We start from the raw sequence: 21808 nt of genomic DNA, 5'->3' as shown, positions 1-21808 counted from the left end.
GACGCAACCGGCTGGCAGCCATTGGTCCGAGCCGGGGCAGAGCGATGACTCATCGCTACGAGATACAGCTGTTTCTTCTGTGGTGATGGGGTGTGTCAAGAGCGAGGGGGGGGAGCCTCCGTCGCTGCTGCCGCCGCGGGCGTGAAGTGGGCCGTAGCTGCCGCGGGCGTGCACGTGACGTGGACCGTAGCTGCCGCGGGCGTGCACGTGCAGTGGGGGCTGCTGCTGCTGCCAATGGGCGTGCGGGTTTCGGGGGCGTGCCATGGGGGGTGTGCAGTGCACGGAGACCCGGGGTGGTGGGGCAAGGAGGCACAGTCTATTGCCCCCCCCCCCCCCCCCCCTTTAAGTGAGAGGTCACAGAGGTAACAGTGTGTTTACGTGTGACAGAGCGAGCGGGAGAGCCAGAGAGCGAGAGAGCGAGAGGCCCCACACGCACATCTGGTTCACAAGCTGGGCCCCGCGGTGAGGGAAGGGGTGGGGGGGGGGCATGGGTGTGTGTGTGTTTACACACATTGTTTAAGCGTTAGTCTGTGTGCGCGTGTGTATAGTGCATGTGTGCTTGTTTACACGTGTCTTTTAAGTGTTCGTCTGTGCGTGTCCATGTGTTTACCTGCGTCTTTTAAGCGTTCGGCTGTGTTTGTGTGTGTGTATATGTGGGTGTGTTTATGTGCGTTTTTAAAGCCTTTTTTTGTGCGTCTTTATGTGCATTTAATACACTTTTATATTGTGCAGTTTTGCTCCCATTTGTAACAGAGAAAAATAGGACTTGACTGGGATACGTCAAATCGATTCAAAAACAGTTTTTTACAGAGAAAGAGCGAAGTAAATTGCCAAAGGGGGGAGAGAGAGCGAGAGAGAGAGAGAGAGAGAGAGAGAGAGAGAGAGAGAGAGAGAGAGAGAGAGAGAGAGAGAGAGAGAGAGAGAGAGAGAGAGAAAGAGAGAAGATGAAGTCTGAGTGTTGTCATAGCGACAGACGTTTGTAACACCTTCCGTGGTTTACCTGCAGGCAGACAAATACAAAACCAAGGAGGAGAAATGATGAATGGAGATACGTAGAATGATTGAGCGACAAGGGAACATAGTTAGAGAGAGAGAGTTAGAGAGAGCGAGAGCGAGAGCGAGAGAGAGAGAGAGAGAGAGAGAGAGAGAGAGAGAGAGTTAAAGGGAGCTAGAGGGAGAGAAAATAGGAGGCAATAGAGAGAAGTAGAGATTACATTAACGAGACAGAGGCAGTAAGAGAGAGAGGTGAAAGGAAAGAAGATGGAGTGAGAATGTATTGATAGGCCTAATCACCATGGTGACAGAGGTTATCAGATACAAGATGGATAGAGGGCTGGGATGTGACTCAGCACAATTTGATGTTCAATGACCTTCCATTATCAAACATTCACACACATACACAAAAAGAATACTCAGGCCTCAGGACAAAGCCACTCTGATGGGCATGCACACACACTCACGCATACACACACACAGAACGCAATCATGCCATAAAGCGTTAATCAGTGCAGACCACACTCTAAACATGAACAGACATACTCCCGTGAACATTCTTCCATTTTTACTGGAAACCAAACGAAAAGAGAAATAGGAGCCGAGTTATTATGAAGTTATGAGTTATGATGAATATTCTACATTAGGGGGCCTGTGATGTGTGTGTGTGCTTGAGTGTGTAACTGTGTGTGTGTGTGTGTGTGGCTGTGTGTGTGTGTGTGTGTGTGTGTGTGTGTGTGTGTGTGTGTGTGTGTGTGTGTGTGTGTGTGTGTGTGTGTGTGTGTGTGTGTGTGTGTGTGTGTGTGTGTGTGTGTGTGTGTGTGTGTGTGTGTGTGTGTGTGAGTCTCTGTGTCTGTCTATGTAACTGTGTGTGTGTCTGGGTGTGTGTGTGTGGCTGTGTGTGTGTCTGTGTGACTGAGAGCCTACATTCAGGAGGGAAAGGGCAGCAGAATGAGCTGAATAAAACATGTATTCACATCATCAGCGGCGACAGGAAATATCAACACACAGGACCACCGTTCGGTTTCCCAGCATGTCTGGGGGTTTCACAGCAAAGCTATTTATATCAAATTCATGGATAGTTAGCTAAAGTGCTGTTTGTTTATTTCATAGTGTTGTATAGAATTTCTATTCGATTTGATCTAAACTTACATCATTTGTTGAATACATTGCCGTCAAAAAGCCACAGAAATACATACATACAATATATATTTATGTTTATAGTGATTGTTTATTATCATTGGAGAATGTAATCCCATACGGTGCACAATTGAAAATTATAAACTTCTCTAAATTTGCTCCCCTGGTAAAGTCAAGCAAATATATATATATATTAACGCTAATTGACAAGGCGGCCATTGAGTTGCTTGATACCATGAACCACATAAATGCAGTGGTAATAACGTCTGTTTGCATACTAACATGTGTGAGCTAGACCTTGCTAAGCGTGCGTCTCACCTGACAGGGTTAGCGGTGGACGCTGGCATAATAGCTTCACTTTAGCATGGCTGACTGGCCTCTCTATGTGGGGCTCATGGCATCAGAGCAGTGAGGTGTGAGGAAAACAGGCTTTCTGTTAGCGATCTCAGAGAGAGAGAGAGATAGAGAGACAGAGGAAGGGAGAGAGAGAGAGAGAGATTCCGCACACACAGCACTCTACTGTTGGCGTCTAACTAGCGTGACACCGCTAACACCATAGAACCACATTCAACTCTAGAAAACACGGCTGCCCTCAGCATGTGGAGCACACAGACAAACACACACACATACGCACAAGGTATATGCGTAATTTTGACGAAATGGACAGAACCTGCACAGAGGAAGGCAGTGTGTCTTGTGTGTTTGTGTGTCCTGGTGGGATTCCAGACAGAGACTAATATATAGTAAGAGAGCAGACAATTGTTGTAATAGAGAAACACACACAACACACACAGGGAGAGAGACAGAGGTATTCAGAGAGAGTGAGATGAAACGTAGTGATTCAGGACTATAATAACACAACTCTAATCAACGCAGGCGTTGTCCCGGAACACAAATATGTGATCGGGGACAAGATAGAAGAGAAAGTATAGGGGGAAAAGGCAGTCTCTCTCAGACAGACACACACACACACACACACACACACACACACACACACACACACACACACACACACACACACACACACACACACACACACACACACACACACACACACACACACACACACACACACACACCACTTTTGCTTTCTCCCTCAGCCACAGCCCCTCCCCCCTTCTCTGGGGTCCAATCGATCACATACAATTCCCAGAATTCTTTGGGTTGGAGACGTACAGCCCTTTCGCATTATCAATGGTCCTTATCAATGACTGAACCAGACCTCATCCTTCACAGATAACCCTTAGAGAGTGACCGGGTGAAGACTCACAGAATCATTTCTTTCAGGACAACAACCATCCATCTTTGGTAAGCTGCTCAGGACGTGAAACCCTTCCTGATGTCTCAAATACAAAGTCTCTGAAACCAAAACAGAACAAAAGCAATCACTGGCAAGAAGTTGTCCATACAAACCGTTGTGAATGAGCTTAAGAAGCTCAAGGAGAACAGGTTGAAATACCTTGGAAAGAAAGTCCAACCGGTTCTCAGCCTTAACCTCGGATACACAAAAGATTTGCTAGTACGGAGCTGTGAAGGCGCAGAAAAACAATATTTTTGTTGTCGTTATTGTGCCTATTTTCTGTAAAATACTTGTTTTTCAGAGAGCTTTGATTCCCTTGTGAGCCAACCACCGACCTTTGACCCCTTGGGTTGGACATAGATGTTCAGAGCAAAGCACACTGTTTGACTTACCTATCCACAGGCAGTGATTAATGCCTACCAGTAAATGTTCAGCCTCTTACCACCTCAAGCACCACCAGTCCCCTTTGACTCCTTTCCCACACTGAGAGACACCACCCCGGTCCCTTTTCCTTCTCATCCTTCCTTTTCCTAGGTCTCTTCCTGGACAGATGGTAAACACATCGCTAATGCCTCGTCTGTCTGTCTGTCGGTCTTCTGAGGCCTTCCAGAGATGAACGTCTAAACGCAAACGCCACCGTGGCTCCAACGTCCCTTCCTGCCTTCCCGTTACATGCTGCGACCAGAGCGAGGTCAGAGGTCAGATTAGTCACAGGTTGTATCCCAACTAATTGCGTCTTTTCAGCTAGTATTTATGGCTAAACATCCTCATAAACACTCCTACTCTCCTGTCTGCGCGGAAGTCGGAAGATGCAAACCACGTCTTTCTCTGTTTTTTTTCCCCTTATATGGGAGTTTAACAAATCATTCACATCTTGTTCTTTCTTTGATGAATAATAACGATTTGAGTCATAAAAGTCAGTTAATAGAGGAATGGTGCTGTCCATCTCAACTGGTAGAGCATGGCATTAACACTGCCAGGGTGAGGGGTTAGATTTCCACCCATTCTTAAAATGCATGGATAATGTAAGATGCTTTCAATATCAGGGGTGAGTCAGACTAACCCCAACCTCACCTAGATATTTCCATGTTTATTTATACCCTAATGATTTTGAAAGACAAATATAACACAGATTTCAAAAATAACATTAATCATTTTTGGTCTTCCCATCCACCAAAATAATCAGTTGTTAAGAGAGCATTTGCCTCCCGTGCCCCGTATTGATGGAATAACCTGCCCCAGTATATCAGGGAAGCAGGGTCTGTGGATGCTTTTAAATCTAGATTGAAGACATTTTTGTTCTGTAAACAGTATGAAGTGTTATCTGTTGTTGTTGTCCTCAGTCATTATTTGTTTTAAGACATTTTGTTTTAATATCAATGTGTTGATGCTGTTTTTTGTATAGAAGTGTTCTGAGACTGTTTCGATGGTGGGACTGCACTTTAAATAATAAATAGATGGAAATTGATGGAGAGGTATAATGAATATGTACTAGTGTGTGTGTGTAGGTGGTAGTTTGCTGCATGTGTGGGTGTCAATAAGCATGTGTTTTTGTTGTTTGTACACGTGTGTGTGTGTGTGTGTGTGTGTGTGTGTGTGTGTGTGTGTGTGTGTGTGTGTGTGTGTGTGTGTGTGTGTGTGTGTGTGTGTGTGTGTGCGTGCGTGCGTGTGAATGCACACATGTGTTTGTGTGTTTGTGCGTGACCCTGTGATGGACCGGTGTGACAGTGTGGGTGTTTTCCCATGCTTAGGAGGGCCAGACCCTAGCCTCCTGCCATACTGCTTTCACACGCTGGTGTGTCAGCCCAAGGCAGACCGAGTGTTCACACCAGCATAATCTAAAGTGCTTTAGCACCAGATTTAGCTCCAAGCTACGGGCCCTGCTCTGGAGCCGGATTAGCATGAACAACATTAACAGGCCAACAACGGAAATCACTAAAAGCACAAAGCTAGAATGGTGAGCCTGTGTGAATTGGTCTATGTTGCAGAATTGCCCTTGACCAATCAGGGCCGGCAAATCACTCACTATATGGCTCTATTTATTGTTTTCTAACTAGCGACTGTGCTCAAGTCTTAGGCTCGCCGCTTAGCCACATCCTTCAAACATTTGCGAGATCTCTCTCGTCCAAAGAGTGCTCCACTGTGTTTTGCTGATTAATTTTCCTTGGGCGAACACCACAAGAACCTTCAATTGCGTGACAGTACAACAGTTGGCGAGGTTGTTTGAGCTGCTCTGTAAATTATTGTAATCTAGGGTTTCAGAGTGAGGACGTGGTGCATGTTAAGGCCAGGGTTTCAAACTAAACACCCGGCTTAGATGTTGAAGTGTCTGAGCCAAAAGTCTTGAGTCTCTGAGTAGCAACAGGGGAGGAGATCAGTTGAAGGATGGATGGATCAATCTAAATTAATTCATGAAACGATATTTGAATTCGATATATTTATTCTATTAGTAATCCAAGTCTCAGTGCGCACATAGCAGGACAAACCAACAATATCCTTGTGCAAATAGAACTAAGGTCATGTCAGGAGATAATAAAACAGGCTTATATTAAAATTTTAAATAACTACAGGCAACCCGATTACATTACAAATTTCTAAAACTAATCAAATTTAGAATATTTAATAATGCATTCAATGAACAAGTAAATTACTTTGTCAGACAGACAGGTTTCAGCGCGATGCCTTCATTTCCATACACTATATGTTCCATACAGTAGAGTATAGTGGCTTTGTGTCCCGTCTTGAATAAGGGTCGCGGACTAGGGGTTCCTGCACTCTGAAGCAGAGACATTGCAAACTCGGTACAGAGAAACTTTGAGCGTCAGCCCATTTTTAATGGACAGTCATGCAAACTTGCAGAAATAACATTCACTTTTTGCTACTTCACCTCTGCGCTATTATTTTTTTAAACAGGATGTGGAACAGTGGTCCATGGAAAATATCCCCCCCAACCAAAGAAAAGGTACTTATTCTTCACAGTTTTGCATGTCACTCTCTGAACTTCTCACCTTTCCCTGTCATTTACGTGTCAAATGTTGCGCTGGGCGCCACAATAAAGGCTTCCAAAACATATTTTAAAGCGGTTGATACCTTATGGCATGCATACATATATTTTAAAAATTCAAACTGTGAAACACACTCATTGGATCCGCCAGAAATGAACATAGCACAGCGTCCCTCAAAGGCACTAAAACATGCAGATTCTTACACGTAGCAATAAAGCATGTTGCTGTCAATGCGTGAGAGGGAGATGAGAGACTGAGAGATGCTCCTGCTGCAGTCTGTTCTGACTGTGGTTCCTCTGAACACACACACACACACACAGCTCAAAGAAGTGCTTGAGAAGAGGGAGGCTTCGACATGATGACCAGAATGACAGCGAGAGATGGCATGGGTTGAGAGAGAGAGAGAGAGAGAGAGAGAGAGAGAGAGAGAGAGAGAGAGAGAGAGCATGTGGCTGCCTCATGTGGACCGGACCCTATTACCCTCCCCCCGCCCACTCATAATTAGCAGCAGGGCGTCGGTGCATGTATTTTGTATTTCTGGGTTGCTTTTGATTCCCCATTTGATTCCTATTTTCTCTGAGAACCACGACAGAACAAACCAGACTCACATGTCTCCCCCGGCGTGGCTTTGTTGAGAACAATAGCTGTAAGAGGGACAGGGCATTTCAGTTCAGATCGGATGAAAAGTAGGACAACCGTGGAAAGTGTAGCAATCAGATAAATCAGAGCAAACATTAGCTTGGCAGTTGGTGTCATGGTGGAAGACATTTCAAAAGACTGCAGATTAAACTAATGTGTTGAAAAACAACAATAGAATTGTTTTATATTTCCAAATCTGTAAAATTGCAAGGTTTAGCGAGTTTTGGCTCTCGTCATTTAATCTTCGGTCTGTTGTGGCAGTTGGCGAAAGACATTTTACATTAGACATAAATGTCCTCGATTTGTTCCGAGGGAACTTTGCTCAAATATGATCAATTTTCAACAATTTGACAATTTTCAAGGAATTTTTGGAATTTTAAACTTACTAATTAGATAAAGAGGAGACAGTTTGACAAACAAACACAACTAACAGGATCTCTCCCTGCAGCTGAAAGTGCAGTCCCTGCGACAGAGCTAGCCCAACATGTTCAGTGTCTTGGCAGTTGTTCTGACGCATTCTTTCACTTCATCTCTCAGTCCATCCGCTCTTAGGCTCTCTATACCAGATCATCCACAAACATTACACACACACACACACACATATACACACACACATAAACACACACACACAGCCGAAGGACCCTCTGTGTGTGTTCGGAAATCCCTCCCAGACAGACCAGGGGGAGGCCGGGTGTGTGTGTGTGTGTGTGTGTGTGTGTGTGTGTGTGTGTGTGTGTGTGTGAGTGTGTTTGAGAGAGAGGAGTGTTTCAGTTCAACATGTGCTTGCGGTCCTTATCCACCCTGCATTAATAAACGTCCCCCCCCCACCTCATCCAGACGTAATGAGATGCACAAACATCAATGCATGAGCACACCCGACTAATGGCATTAATGTGAGGAGCAGAGAGAGGGTCCAGAACTATGAGTTCTGAGAGTCAAGGAAATTGTTGGCGGGGGATAGGAAAACCATTATGAAAAACGGGGAAGAGGGAAGAGATTGTGACGGGAATGAGAAGGGACAAATGACAGACGTTTTACACTCTTCCAGAACTCGTCGGGGGAGTTTGACTCTTCTTGATCTCTCCCCGAATCTAGCTGTCCATCAGATTCCCGAAACAGGCAGCAGAATTGAAACTAGCTCCAAAGTAAAAAGGCTGTCGTTTTGTGTTTAGTTCGCTAAAGATGACGTCAGGAAAAAGGGGTCGGGATTAACATTGCCAAACAGATTTGTTTTGTTTTTGTTTTTTCGAGACCAATCAAAGCTTCCCTGAAAGCCAGACAAATCCTTGTATCCACCCAGCTCTGTCCAAAAACCTAAACATGGAAACTTCCAGAATCAGAGAGAGGCAGAGATCTGGAGTGTTGTGGCTGGTCACAAACCTGACACAAAGCACTGTGGGTAAACAGACCGACACCAAAACAATACACAAAAGACACTTCTTGGGTCGTGTTACACCATTGAACCAAGAACCTTCAAACACGAACAGCCTTCAATCATTGGCCACGAAAAAGAAAGATCTTTTTTTCTTTCATGGTAAGATGTCTGACAGGTGAATTTGATAGGCTTAAGTTAAGAGTCTAACGTGACATGTGCGCTGAACACAGTGTTTTGCTAACACCGTCACACGCTCCACTAGTACGGGGGGGGGGTTGCAGGGGGGGGGTGCGTTACAGATATCAAACACACGGCAAATCTCCCCCTGATCACACTTCTTGAGCTCTCAGCTTCCACTCAGGCCAGCGCCCCAGGGAACTCTGGGTAATTAATGACAGGCAGAGGGTGTCCCTGATTGACCCCCTCAACCCCCCTGGATGCTCAGTTACCGCGGCAACCGGTGATTTCAATATCTCCTGGGTGATTGGTCGACCCAGCCTCCCCCAGCCTCGGGGCACAAGGTGGGCAAGAGTCAACAGAGTATAAGGATTTGAGATTTGGTTTGGGGGAGGGGGGGGGCTCAGATGGGTATAATTACAAGGTATTACAGAGAAGTCTCCTTATTCCCACTTTGCTAAGCGACCTGGAGTCTACGGGGGCGGTGAGGTGTTGCTAGCCCCCTAACCCCCAGTACTACTATCTTATTCACATCTGGGTGTGGAGTAGAGCCTCTGTCTGACTTTTGACTGTAGGGGGCACTAGCTAGCTGTCAGATGCTCTGCAAAGACCAGCAGAACATGGTGTGCCAGTCATACACACACAGACACACACAGACAGACACAGACACACACACACACACACACACACACGGTCGTAGAACATGGACCTCCATGGGGTAGTCTCATTGACCATGGTTCTCCATCCAGGCCTGCTCTCCTCTTCACCCTTCCCTGTTCAGACACAATTAGAACCATACTGCCATAACCCCGCTCTGCAGCCCAAGGTAGAGGTCCTGGAGAGGTCTCAGCTTACTCTGAGAAGCATGGACACAAGCGCACACACCAACAGATAAACTGAGAGATACACACACACACACACACACACACACACACACACACACACACACACACACACACACACACACACACACACACACACACACACACACACACACACACACACAGAGATAAATAGACAGACCCACACAGACACATACACACACGCCCTGTGGCCTGTGACCTTTGCCCTCTGCCCAGCAGGTAGTGACAAATGAGCTGATAGTTAATGTGAGCTGAGATGGACCTTCTGCAGGCCTGAACACTGGGCCTGTGTGTGAGTGTGTGTGTGTAGGTGTGTGTGTGTGTGTGTGTGTGTGTGTGTGTGTGTGTGTGTGTGTGTGTGTGTGTGTGTGTGTGTGTCAACAACAGGAAGCACGCAGCGCGACCTAGCAGAGCACATAAAAGCACGCACATGCACCCCCCCCCCCCCAGACTTTCATGTCTCCCTGGTCTCTGGTATCTCTGTGTTCATAAAGGGGACATCAGCTGCAGCTGGGTGCAACTCTAAACCCGCCCTGCCCAAAGGCACACCATGTTTCCTTCCAAAAAAGCCTTCATTCATGCCGTGCTGCATATGGTCATTAATGTGGAATCAATACCATTCGTCGTGTAATGCTGAGCTGTCATAACGCAAGACCATGTGCGTGTTGTATTTACTTTATCCCATCGGTATTGCCAATGATTTTCGGTATTGATGTGAAGCACTCTGCTTTCAATGATTGTAATAAAAGATGCAATATAAAAGGTTTTTATTATTGTTATTGTTATCAACAAGGCATTTACCAGAAGAACATCGGATCAATGTTCATCTTGATTCATTAACATTTCTAATATATTTGAGCTTAATGCACATCAAAACATTCCAGGCATGTCTTTACTTATCTAATATTGACATCTAATCACTTTCACCCTCTCCAAGATGGAGCAGCTTTGGTGACTGCATCACTAAGTCAGAGGAGGTGGGGTTTAACATTCCAAACAGTAATAACAGAATGTAGGGGGGGGGGGGGGGGGGGTCGGCTTTTATGGATAATTAAGATAAGACTTTCATTGTCTCCAGTTTAACATTTCTTCATTTCAGCGCTTTAATCAAAAAACATTTTACAGTTAATGAATGGCATTTTCTGATATGTACTACATTGGCTAGAAATGCACAGATAATGGTTAGGGCATCTTGCTCAATGGTGCCTACAGGTAGCCTTGGGACATTAGGGTTTGAGCCCGGAACCTTTTGGCTGGGGGTCAAACCGTCTGACTCCTGTACTATCCAGCCCCCCAGCTAGGATCTGATGGACTGATCCCTCCTACCTTGGCTCCTGTGCTTTACGCATTACATTACGGCACACGGATTCAAGTCGTATTAGAGGAGGACTTCGGGACTTTTAGGGGACGATTGCGGCCGCAGCATACCCGCTCAATACTGGACCAGTTAAAATTTGAATTGTTATTTATTTATTTGATTTAAAAAGGGGCCGCGTCCCGCTTAAAACATAAGCGTTGGCATTTGATGAGCCGTACATTTCAGCTTTAAGCTCATTTGCATCTGTAGTTCCTCGGCAGCAGATCACAAATGTATGTTTGTTAGCAAAAGGCAAGTAATGAAAACCATAATTTACCATTAGATGCTATTGAGTACAGGGCTGAGTCACTATAAAAATCATTTTTTTGCCAGAGCTGAGAGAGCAGTAAATATTGCCCAGGTTGATCAATCCTGAAGGAAGCCTTTAAGAGGGCAAGATGGGCTTTGAAAGCAGCTTTGGGTGGAGACCCGGATTGGCCCATCGGGGTGTGGTGACATCACCATGCACGTCAGAAGAAGGAGTGGTAAACGTTTGGATTAAACAGGTGGTCAGTGGCCAGGTCTGTTCGAGATATACTGTAGGGCCACTGTCTCTCTCTCTATGTCTCTTACTATCCTTCTCAGCCTTTTTGCCAAGCGTGAATGCAAGGCATTGTGGGGGATCTCTCCCTACGCCTACGTCAATACGTCTACCGTATTCTGGAGGAACGCATTTAAATATGTAATGTCCGACGCCAGGGTGGCAAGTCAACAGGCCCCAGAAGAAGAACAAAGAGATACACAGAGAGTGTCACACATAGAGAGACACACAGAGAGAGACAGAGAGAGAGAGAGAGAGAGAGAGAGAGAGACAGAGACAGAGACAGAGCTAGTGCTGACAAGGCCGCACTTCATCCAGACTGTAAGATGACCGTGTGCGTGTAGGAGCTTCTAATCAGCAGGGCTGGCATTTGCCACCTCCCTCTTCACCTTGGTACAAACACAGCTCTGTACGTCACACAGGATTACGCTGCTTTAACTTTAGCAGTTGCGACAAACCAGAACTGTGAGAAAAGTTAAATAACTTTTTCCTCTCCCCCTGGAGATTGCACAACAACACACAAAAACAGACATTAGTGTCAGGGAAAAAAAACCAGGCCACATGAAAGGTTCTCCTGACGCTCAGAGTTTGGGTTCTGAAGTGAAACACAATAGAGAACCGCAGAGAAATGTGCCACAGATGTACTGACGTGGTGAATAAAGTTCTGTCTGCAGTCGGAAAGCTAGCCTACAGAAAACAACCTATTTTTCTCAGGAAAACCCTGGAATCATTTCAGTTTCAGAGGCTTATATCAGGCTATACCATGCATAGAACGCCTTACTTTTCGTCTTCTTCTTCAATAAAAGTAAGGGTTTTCTATGCAAGATTCTATACTAGTTTGATAGAATGACGTTTTTTTCCATGTGCAACTAAATTGTTCTACTTTGTGTTATATACATCTTTGTCATTAATAACAATATAAAGACTAATATTGCTAATAACACCAATTCATTACACCAGTTTTTGTTGAAGGGATACTACTCTACCCTTATATATCTTTTCAATATGAATATATGATATTCTTTTACAAACATTTGACTCTCTCTAGAACTTTGTAAGAGAGCTGCTGCGACACCAGACTATTAACAAAGTCATTCCCTGCATGGAGATTCAGCTCAGTGGAGGGAGGTATGGGTCTGATAGCATTTCCTTAAAGAGAAGGTGTTTTGCAGAACGTTGAAAGTGCAAATTCGGGAAAATCACTTGCGGCGCTGAGAATTTCAGCTATTCAGCCATTTTGGGTGTAATATACACCTATTGCAACGGTCTCTGAGTTACTGTATTATCTAGGACCGAGTAGTGGAACATTTATAGATATAAATGCAGCTATACAGAATTAGCGATGGTAATTGCTGTGGCTTGGCTTGGCCCAAAATCGTTAGCCTGGCCTTAGCAAAACCATAACCCTTCCCTGAACTTAACCCTCTCTAAACAAATAGTAAACCAAAAACGAACCCAAAAATTATACACTAACACGCACATGTCACCATTTCCTAATGAATCATGGGAAATTACCACCAGAGATTGTTACTCAACCAAGGACAACCCAGACTGACAAGTCGATTGAGGATGAGTAAAGCTGTGAGGCCGGGGAGCCGATCGCCTACGTCTCTTGTGACTGAGAGGTAATGATAACAGGAAGTGGGACAAGTGTTGCTCTTTGGCCCCCGTCGTTCCATCAAACCTCTGTTAAAAAAAAAAGAGGTCCCAAACTCTAAACAGGGCCCTCTCTGGCTATTAAACAAGACAGTACTCTAGGCCTGGTCTGAGCGGGGTAATGTCAACACAGCCGCGACTGGCGACGCTGTGCCGGGGCCGCAAGGCGATTGGTCGAGGGATGAACACGGGTTCGATTGGCGAGAGGGGGGGGGGGACATGAGGAAGAGAAGGAGGAGATTGAAGGACAGAAAAAGGAGAGGGACGGGGTTGGGAGGAGCAGAAGGGCTAATTCTGTGTTATCCTGGTAGGAGTGAACTCTGGTACTGTTTCCCTCTCTAGATATAATCCCCCTTGCCTAAACACAGGAAGGAAGAGATAGGTAAATAACCCCGGCCCTCCGATAAACCCGAATTTCTCATTTTTCCCATCTTCCTCTCCTGGCGGATGGCGTGTTTATCCTCAAAATAGAGCAGGCGGACAGTGCATAGCGTGAGGGGGTAAGGATATACCAATGTGTATGTTATTCTATGGCTAGTGTTTGGACAATATTGTGGTACTTCCACGCAGGGCTGAAATATAGCTATTGTTTACGCTGGATGAAGGGATAAGGAGGAGGATATGAAGGAGAAACTGAGCAGAAGGACAGTGGGAAGAATAGGACATCCTCCATGTCTTCAACAGTATGGGCTAGTCCCAAATAATCTCATCCAAGTATTTAGCACTGTTGATTTGTTTCCCAAATATCCTTGATCCTTTAAACTATATTGTATGGACCTCAAAATGACCTTTATTTCTTAAGAAAATGTCCTCCATGTTTTTAGAGGTTTAATTCAGAGCCCCAGAATGTCCCCGCGAGGTGGAGGGCTCATCAGAGATGAGCCTCAGGGGGTTAATGAGACAGGATGGAGGGAGATGGGTTGGTGCTGGGGGTACGGAAGGCAGCTGGATGGATGGATGGATGGACGAGGGGGCAAAGGGATGGAGCGCGGGTAATGGTGGTCAAACCAGGTCACCGCGGATGAGACGCCGTTAAGCGGCAGGGGGGGGTCTCCGGGGGGTCACCGGTGTCCAACATCCCAGAGACAGTCACACTCCATTGTTACAACCTCCAGCACGCCCCCCTGCTGGGAAGGGGGGTGCAGGGTGTCTGGGCTCCTGGAAGGGGAGGTAGGCTCCGTAGCCTGGGGGGGGAAGCAATTACAAGCTTAAAGCTGTCTGTCTGCCAGTGGCATGCAGCTCAGATAAGATGAAAGCTACAAAAGGACCAATATCAACATCACTCTGCTCGCAGGGTAAGCAGCGATGGGAGCCAGATGTTGCGTGTGTAAGCCACGCTATAAGTATTGCGCAGATTGCCTCGTCTTCATCCAGATCCTCGTAACGGGGACACGGTGTGAACGGTCTTGAGTATTCCACAGATCTCAGGAATCTGAGGCACTGCCGGACAGTGTCTCTTCTTCCCAGGATGGGTCAGGGGGGGTTAAAGGTTAAAGGTCTTAGGGGGCTGCCTCAGGGGTGACCCCAGACACTGTACGAGGGGTCGTTGAAGGAATATTTGGTTGCAGTGTGTGTGTGTGTTTGTGTGTTTGTGTGTATGTCTAGTTCACACAAGCTCATGTACAGAACATAAACAGGCAGGATTTTCAGTAATCTGCCTGTTGCGGATTGAAAAATAACCAGGGCTAGAAGAACAATATTTTAAATCTGCCTCCATCTCCTCTGACTCTATGATGGGTAAAAAAACGTCAACAGGACGGAACATCATATTTTATCCTCATTGTGCATATTTTTACACTGCCAAAAAAATCGTAAATTCTATTCAGGAAAATCAGTTTTTATTATTTGTATTATGACAGCCACGCTAGCAGGAATAAAAGTGAGATTGAATGACGATTCTATCTATCTTTAATAAATGCATACTTTGTTGAACAAGTTTTAGATTTTTTTTACATACATTCCAGGGGAAATGGATTGAGGCGGAACAGACTGATACGTTTCTCGAAACTGGTAGGAGTTTGTGTAGCCAAAGGGGCGGGGGGGGGGGGGTTACGGGATGGGTTTTGGGGTGGGCTACGGGTTGGGGTGCTATAGTGTGACCGCTAATAGCACGGAGAAGGAATGTTTGCTGAGGCGGCCCGGGCTGCTGATCCCAGTGGAGAGGCAGCAATGGGCCTGGGTGACAGAGGTTAGGTCTGCTCTCACTGCTAACTGCTGCCGTCAATGGCATGCTAATCACTGCCGTCAACAGCTGCTGGTGTCGTTAGCATGCTAACCTGTCTGATGAGGTAGACTTTAGCATGCTAAAAGGGAATATAGAAGTCTCATGGACACCTTTAAAAACACATTGTGCGTACAAACACAGAATCATGCATGCAAGCACGCACTCACACACACAGTCTCATCATAGTTCTTAAGTCAATACAACTATTTTGGAAGAATTTTAAGGATCTCTCCAAATGCCAATCATTATGATTATTTACCAATAACAACGAATGAGAGACTGATTTACTGATCTTATTTTAAGTACAGGCAAAGGCTAAGATACTTGGTACCATCAAAGGAGGTACTTTACTGCTATGTAAGTCCAGTGGTGGTGGCGGCGGAGGTAGTGGTGGTGGGTCTCATGCCCTCCAGCAAGGTGGGTGGGTGAGTGGGGGGAACCCAGGTTCTGGGCAGTCCTACCCACAGAGGCCCTCACACACTCTGGGTAAACACTGGCCCGCCACTAGGCGCAATTAACTTTTTTCTAAAGCCAAAGCTAAATAAATAAATAAATAAATAACGATAGAAACCTCAGACGGAAATCAAATAAGCAGGGCATGGAGGAGACCCATCTCATTTCATCCCCAATACCTCATTATAAACACAGGCCCGTTGCCATGGCAAACAAGCCTTCAAGGTCCAATTGGGAGATGTGATGATTTCGGAAAAATGTGCTTCTGCATGAAGGCCAAGTTCTGTGTTCATGGCACTGCTGAACCAAACAACAGGTCACTGTAACATTGATCTGTTTAAAGAGTACGGGCCTCAATCACCTAGTGGCCATCTCGTTTTTCAAAACATTCAGTTACCCCACCCAGGATGTGTTAGGAGGCAATACGGCAGCTAAATGAATACAACTCATGTTGTCTTCTTCATTGTAGGGCAGGCCATGCACACAGGTAATGGAGAGCTCAGCATTGTTAAGCAAAATGTATTGATCAATACGGTTGAATGAATACGTAAAGATGCCCTAAATGTAAATGTGAATGTATGATCAATATCGTGACAGTGTTATTGTTTGAGCTATTCACTGCCTGTGAGCTATTGGGCAACCATAGTCCATTACACTCGACAAAGCTGTTTTTAATTCATATTGTTAGCAAACCAATGAACCTTTGGTCCAATACTCAGTGGTGTGTTCAGTTCAACATTTAAAATTGTAAATCAGCCTGGACTGGATTGGAAATACAGCCTTCAAAACTTGCCAATGCCCAACCAGGTGTGCATGCATTTGAACCACAATTACAAACTGTAATTAAAATGTAATCTTTATTGTTGAACTAAAAATCTGTTATTATTCCCAAACAATGTGTGTTTAACCATTTGCAGAGATTTTAATTAAAACAAAAATCGTTCCCATATGGCCGTAACCAAAATTCCAAAAGATTTGTAGACTAATATCACAATATGAATATGATATTAAAACATTGAAAGTGGATGATATCGGCTTATTACAACATCGACGGTAAGCCTTGGGATGCTCTATCTCTCCATCTCATTAATTCTCTCTCTCTCTCTCTCTCTCTCTCTCTCTCTCTCTCTCTCTCTCTCTCTCTCTCTCTCTCTCTCTCTCTCTCTCTCTCTCTCTCTCTCTCTCTCTCTCTCTCTCTCTCACTCAGTTTGGCAGGGAGAGCTGGTGGATGCTGCTTGTGTTGTTTTTCCTCTTATTTTCTTTAATAAGTTCCTAAGTAGTGTAGCGCTCTACTTTACAGCCTCAGGTGTAATTAAGAGAGTCCATGAAAACACTGAGGAGGAAATGGCCTCAGTATGAGCTAGCTTATATAGACTATAGAACAGTACGGTTTCAGAGAACAAAAAAAGCATAGCATGCGTTCAGAATTTTCTTTTAGCATAGCACGCGTTCATACTTAAGAAATTACCATAGCACGTATTTACACTACAGAATAGCACATATGCAGATGATTGTATAGAATGAAAAACCTGAATCACAAAGCACAGCACATACTTAAACAATAAGTAGCAAAGCATGGATTTCAAATATTAACCGTATGGGCAGCTGGTCTGAATGTTCAAAGGTTCAAAGGGCTTTGCAGGGGGGAAAACCAGACCAGATCAATAATAGCAACAATAAAGAACAAAAATGGACTACAAAATAGATTTCAATAAGAATTTAAGAAAATACATTAAAGATGTCTACTGTCTCTCACTTACAATCAGTCTCATTCTTTGTGCGTCTCTTCCTCGCTCTCCCTCCCTCTCTCCCTTGCACAGCTGTACTGGTGACCTTTGACCCGGCCGTGGTCTGACACGTGTACATCCGCCCAGCGCACTCCGGTCCGCCCCCGTGAGGAGAAACGCCGCTTCCTCCTCCGAGGGCCTCTAAACACTGTGGCGTGTGGCCATGTTTACTGGAACACAACACGCTTCACTCAAACACCTCTATGCAGATAGAGGCAATGGAGGCCGAGCAACACTCACAGGGCTGCTAATCACTATCATATGGACAGTGTAGCACTGGGGAGCGTATGTATGTAAACAGGATGGGCTATGCAAGAGGAGTACATGTTATAGGTTGTATTTGTGGAAGCATGCATGTGATTCAGTGTGTCTGTGTGCACATGCATGTGCGTGTGTACATGGCTAGGTGCGCACTTGTGTGTGTGTGTGTGTGTGTGTGTGTGTGTGTGTGTGTGTGTGTGTGTGTGTGTGTGTGTGTGTGTGTGTGTGTGTGTGTGTGTGTGTGTGTGTGTGTGTGTGTGTGTGTGTGTGTGTGTGTGTGTGTGTGCATACCTGTAGCAGCAGCCGCTGGCAGCCCAGGCATGCGTCCCAGCGGGGGAGAGCGGGGTGTCGCAGGGTCTGCGCCGTGGCCAGTCCCAGCTGCAGCACCCCACAGTGACTCTCTAGCGCCTCCCAGTCGCTCCGGAACAACTGCACATAGGAGCACAGCTGCTCGGGGGTCACTCGACCTAGGGGAGGAGCGGGGTACAGTCATCAGCCTGATCAATACGGAGTCGGTCGTCATGATGTACCCACTGTGACCCACTACGATATCCCACGATATACAGTGATCTAAAACAATCTGCTATCTGATCTACTAATTACTCGACTGTTTTTTAATGTGATCCAAATGTGATCCACTGCCATCTACTATGTAAAGCGAGCAGTGATATAGTCTTATATTTGTCTTGTAGATATACTGTGATCTAATGGGATCATATTTTATGACCACAGCACCACTTAATATATTTTTCTGGACTATTCACAATGCACGCATCCCGATTCAAATATTTGATACTTGGCTAATGCACGATAAAAAATAAAAAAAACACACATTTATGTTGTCTTATACATTGACACTAAGTTTCCGAACATCATACTACATGTGAGCTAGTATTGACGCATTTATGGATCTCGTTGAGCTTTTTCCAATGTGTACTGCTGCTGATCCGTAAAATGAAGAACTCTGTAAAATGAGGACGCGTACATAGCATCCAACTATAGGTAAAATGTGCATATTAAAGGAAGTGATTTGCAACCCAGAGAAGGCATTCCACATGGAGTGTACCATGATCCACAATGTACGTACTTAAAAAGTGATATCCACGCTAATATTTCATGATCCACTTACACACCTCTAGATGGCGATATGCAGATTTAATCGCTGCCGCCTTCCTGCCATGAGCAGAGGTGGGAGTAGGACGGAAGGAGTGTCCCCCCTTTTGTTTTTGTGCATCAAAATCAGCTTCTCATGCCACACAAATGGCTCATGTAGAAATAATCACGCACACACACACACACACACACAGGCTAAGTGAGATTCTCACAGCCCTGTGTTTATTATATATAGCCACTGGCCTCTTTAACAACCATCACACACTCAGCACAGGACAGAGGATCTCTGCACACCATAATATTATCTCTATCAGCATAGATACTGTCCACTGAGGCTCGCTTGGCTTGGGAGTCTGTGAGAACAAATGTCCAATGAGTGTGTGAGTGTATGTGTTTCTTTGTTGAGGAGTGTTTGAGTGCGTAAGCGGTCTAGTGTGTGTGTCTGTGTGTGTGTGTCTGTGTGTAAGAGTGTGTTGTTAAATGAGTGTGAGTGTGTGTTGGTGATGGTGTATGTGGGTTTGTGTTTGTGCATTGGTAAATTAGTGTTGCGCTGACAGATTTACGAAAATGTTTCATGAGTTTATACTTCTATGTGTGTGTAAAAATGTGTGTGTGTGTATTTGGCGTCACAGCATGCACGTTTGTCCGCATGGCAGAAACAGTGATAAGGGTTTGTGACTAATACATGTGAATTTGGGGTGTTCACTGATGACTTACATGGGGGGCGGGGGGGGGGGGGTGGAGAGAGCGAGAGCGAGAGAGAGAGAGAGAGAGACTGTGAGGAAAAGACAGAGACTGAGGAGCTCTACCCTTGCCTCTCTCTCTCGCTCAGCCCAGCAGCAGGATCCACACAGAGACAGGATGAGCAGGGGATTGTGGGGTTCTGGGTGGGTAAGATTTGGGGGTCACCAGGATTGCCTGGATGTTGCAGAGCCTCCGTGAACCCCAGAGCTGAGGTGGGGTGGTGGAGCGGGGGGCTGGAGGTAGGGGGCTAGGGGGTGCAGAACACATTAACTCCCCATAAAGCCCAGTATTTCATGTTGATATTGTGAAGCAGGACCAGATGTGGGAGTGTTTCCTGTCCAACGACGAGGCCAGTGTTTGCTTTAACCCGGCCAAACAGATGACTTGGAGCAGAAACAGACAGGCCTCGTGAAAAACGGGGCAAAAACGCTTCACAACGCTAAATACTACGTGGACTACAACTGTACTTGACAGAAGAGAAAAAAAAAAAGCAAACGTTTTTGGTTGACTTATGCCTTATTAAACGTGTGATGTGGGATATGTTTATAGAAATAATACTTAAATGTGCAAAGGCCATCTTATCCCCAATAGAAAAGGAACACTTTACTAGGTAACCGATTGGTTGAAAGAGACATTTTAGAGGTCCTGGGATGCAACCTACTTTTAGACTCTGCTTGGATCCCATTTACATTAAAATTAACACAACTTTATTGTCCATAAACAGCATAGACAGAAAACCATCTCTGACATGGTTAAACTAAGAAATATCCACAGCCACAACGTACATTAAGTTTAAGAGCGATGTGCCACGATGAAAAAGCACAGATACGGCAGTGTGCACCATCCCCTTCATATTATGTCAACACAGTCATTAAGAGAATCCACTCTTGTCCAAAAGAAAAGTTAAAACAGTACTATGGAATTAGTCTCAGAAGGAGAGAAAAATCCAGTTCCTGAAAAGGTCTATTGTGGGCGCAGACCCCATGAAAAGAAAAAATAAGTTTGGCAGCTGAGCCAAGGTTCTGTGCTGATGTGCCAACTGTAATTCAGCCCAGAACCAGGCATACACGTCAGGAGCATGTGCCAAACACAGTCGCTCCCCAGAATAGGCCACCAGGAACCAGACACTAGCTGGCAAAGCGTGATCGCTCCTTACAGACTGCAGGAGATGAGAAGAAACGGAAAGTGCAACATGTGAGGAAAGAAATTATTGTGTCTATGTCTACGTGTGTTAAAATGAGTTGTTTTTCATTTCAACCCAAGTCCCCTAAAACAATTTTCTACTATCCTGATGTGCGTAATGTGAAATCTAATAGAACAAGCACACATCTCGTTACTTTGCCAAATTGCAAAAGTATATAATTATAAATCTGACAGGGTCTGTTATGCCATAAAGGAATAACAGAGTGCTGGCAGATATCAAAGTAAATGGTGAAATCTGTTTGACATTCTTTTAATTTTGAAATCAGTAAATCAGAGTTCTGCAGCCTGTGATCAAAGCTGTGGATGGGAAAGGGGGGGAGGGGTATGAAAAGGTGTACTGTTGCACTCCTGCTCCACCAGTACAGTGATGGTTGACCGGGGGGGCCACTCAGGGGCCGCTCGGGGGAGGATTGAGGCCTAAAGGGACCCAAGAGGCCTCGGGATCCTGGGCTGAGGGCAGGGTGATGTCAGAGCGTGGACCGGAGCGGGGGGGGGGGGGTCCTGGGTGGGTTATTTATGACCGTGGCCCTGCAGAGCCCACCAGAACACACCAGAGTCCACACAGCTCGGCGTGGAGCAGCCGGAGGACAGCAGAACAGTGAGGAACCCGAGACTCGCGTTAAAGTGCAACCATTAAAAGATGTTTAATGAGGGCAGACACATGAATTTGGTTCGTCTGCGCGTGCATGTCTGTGGGTGCGCGTGTGCTTGCATGCATGCGTTTATGCCGACTGTATAAATGAGGGTGTGCTCGTGTGGCCTCTGATTCGAAAGAATCTTCTGGCATAACTCGACATGATTGGCAGAGGGAAGAGGAAATGACTTGATCCACTGATGTGAGCCAGGCAGTGTGTATCCACGCTGCACATGTTGGAAAGCAGGTGTGCGTGGGTGATGATGACCGACCGACTTTCTTTAACCGAGAGAGAACGCCTCTTATTACAACGTCAGTAATATGTAATGTTAATCTCGTGGTA

The 21808-nt window shown here is 45.5% G+C and overlaps 1 protein-coding gene across 1 annotated transcript in view; it reads right to left on the bottom strand.

The window, feature by feature from the left end:
• Positions 1-21808, bottom strand: part of scfd2 (sec1 family domain containing 2) — a 91286-nt gene that overhangs the window by 55404 nt on the left and 14074 nt on the right. The window contains exon 4 of the mRNA XM_056603591.1: positions 18063-18238. Coding sequence (XP_056459566.1) covers positions 18063-18238 — 176 coding nt within the window. The remainder of the gene's footprint in view (positions 1-18062; positions 18239-21808) is intronic.

Source organism: Gadus chalcogrammus, chromosome 12 (assembly GCF_026213295.1).
Source record: "Gadus chalcogrammus isolate NIFS_2021 chromosome 12, NIFS_Gcha_1.0, whole genome shotgun sequence".
Classification (NCBI taxonomy): domain Eukaryota; kingdom Metazoa; phylum Chordata; class Actinopteri; order Gadiformes; family Gadidae; genus Gadus; species Gadus chalcogrammus.
Note: the sequence above shows the minus strand (reverse complement) of the source record. Positions and strands in the feature narration are given on the sequence as shown.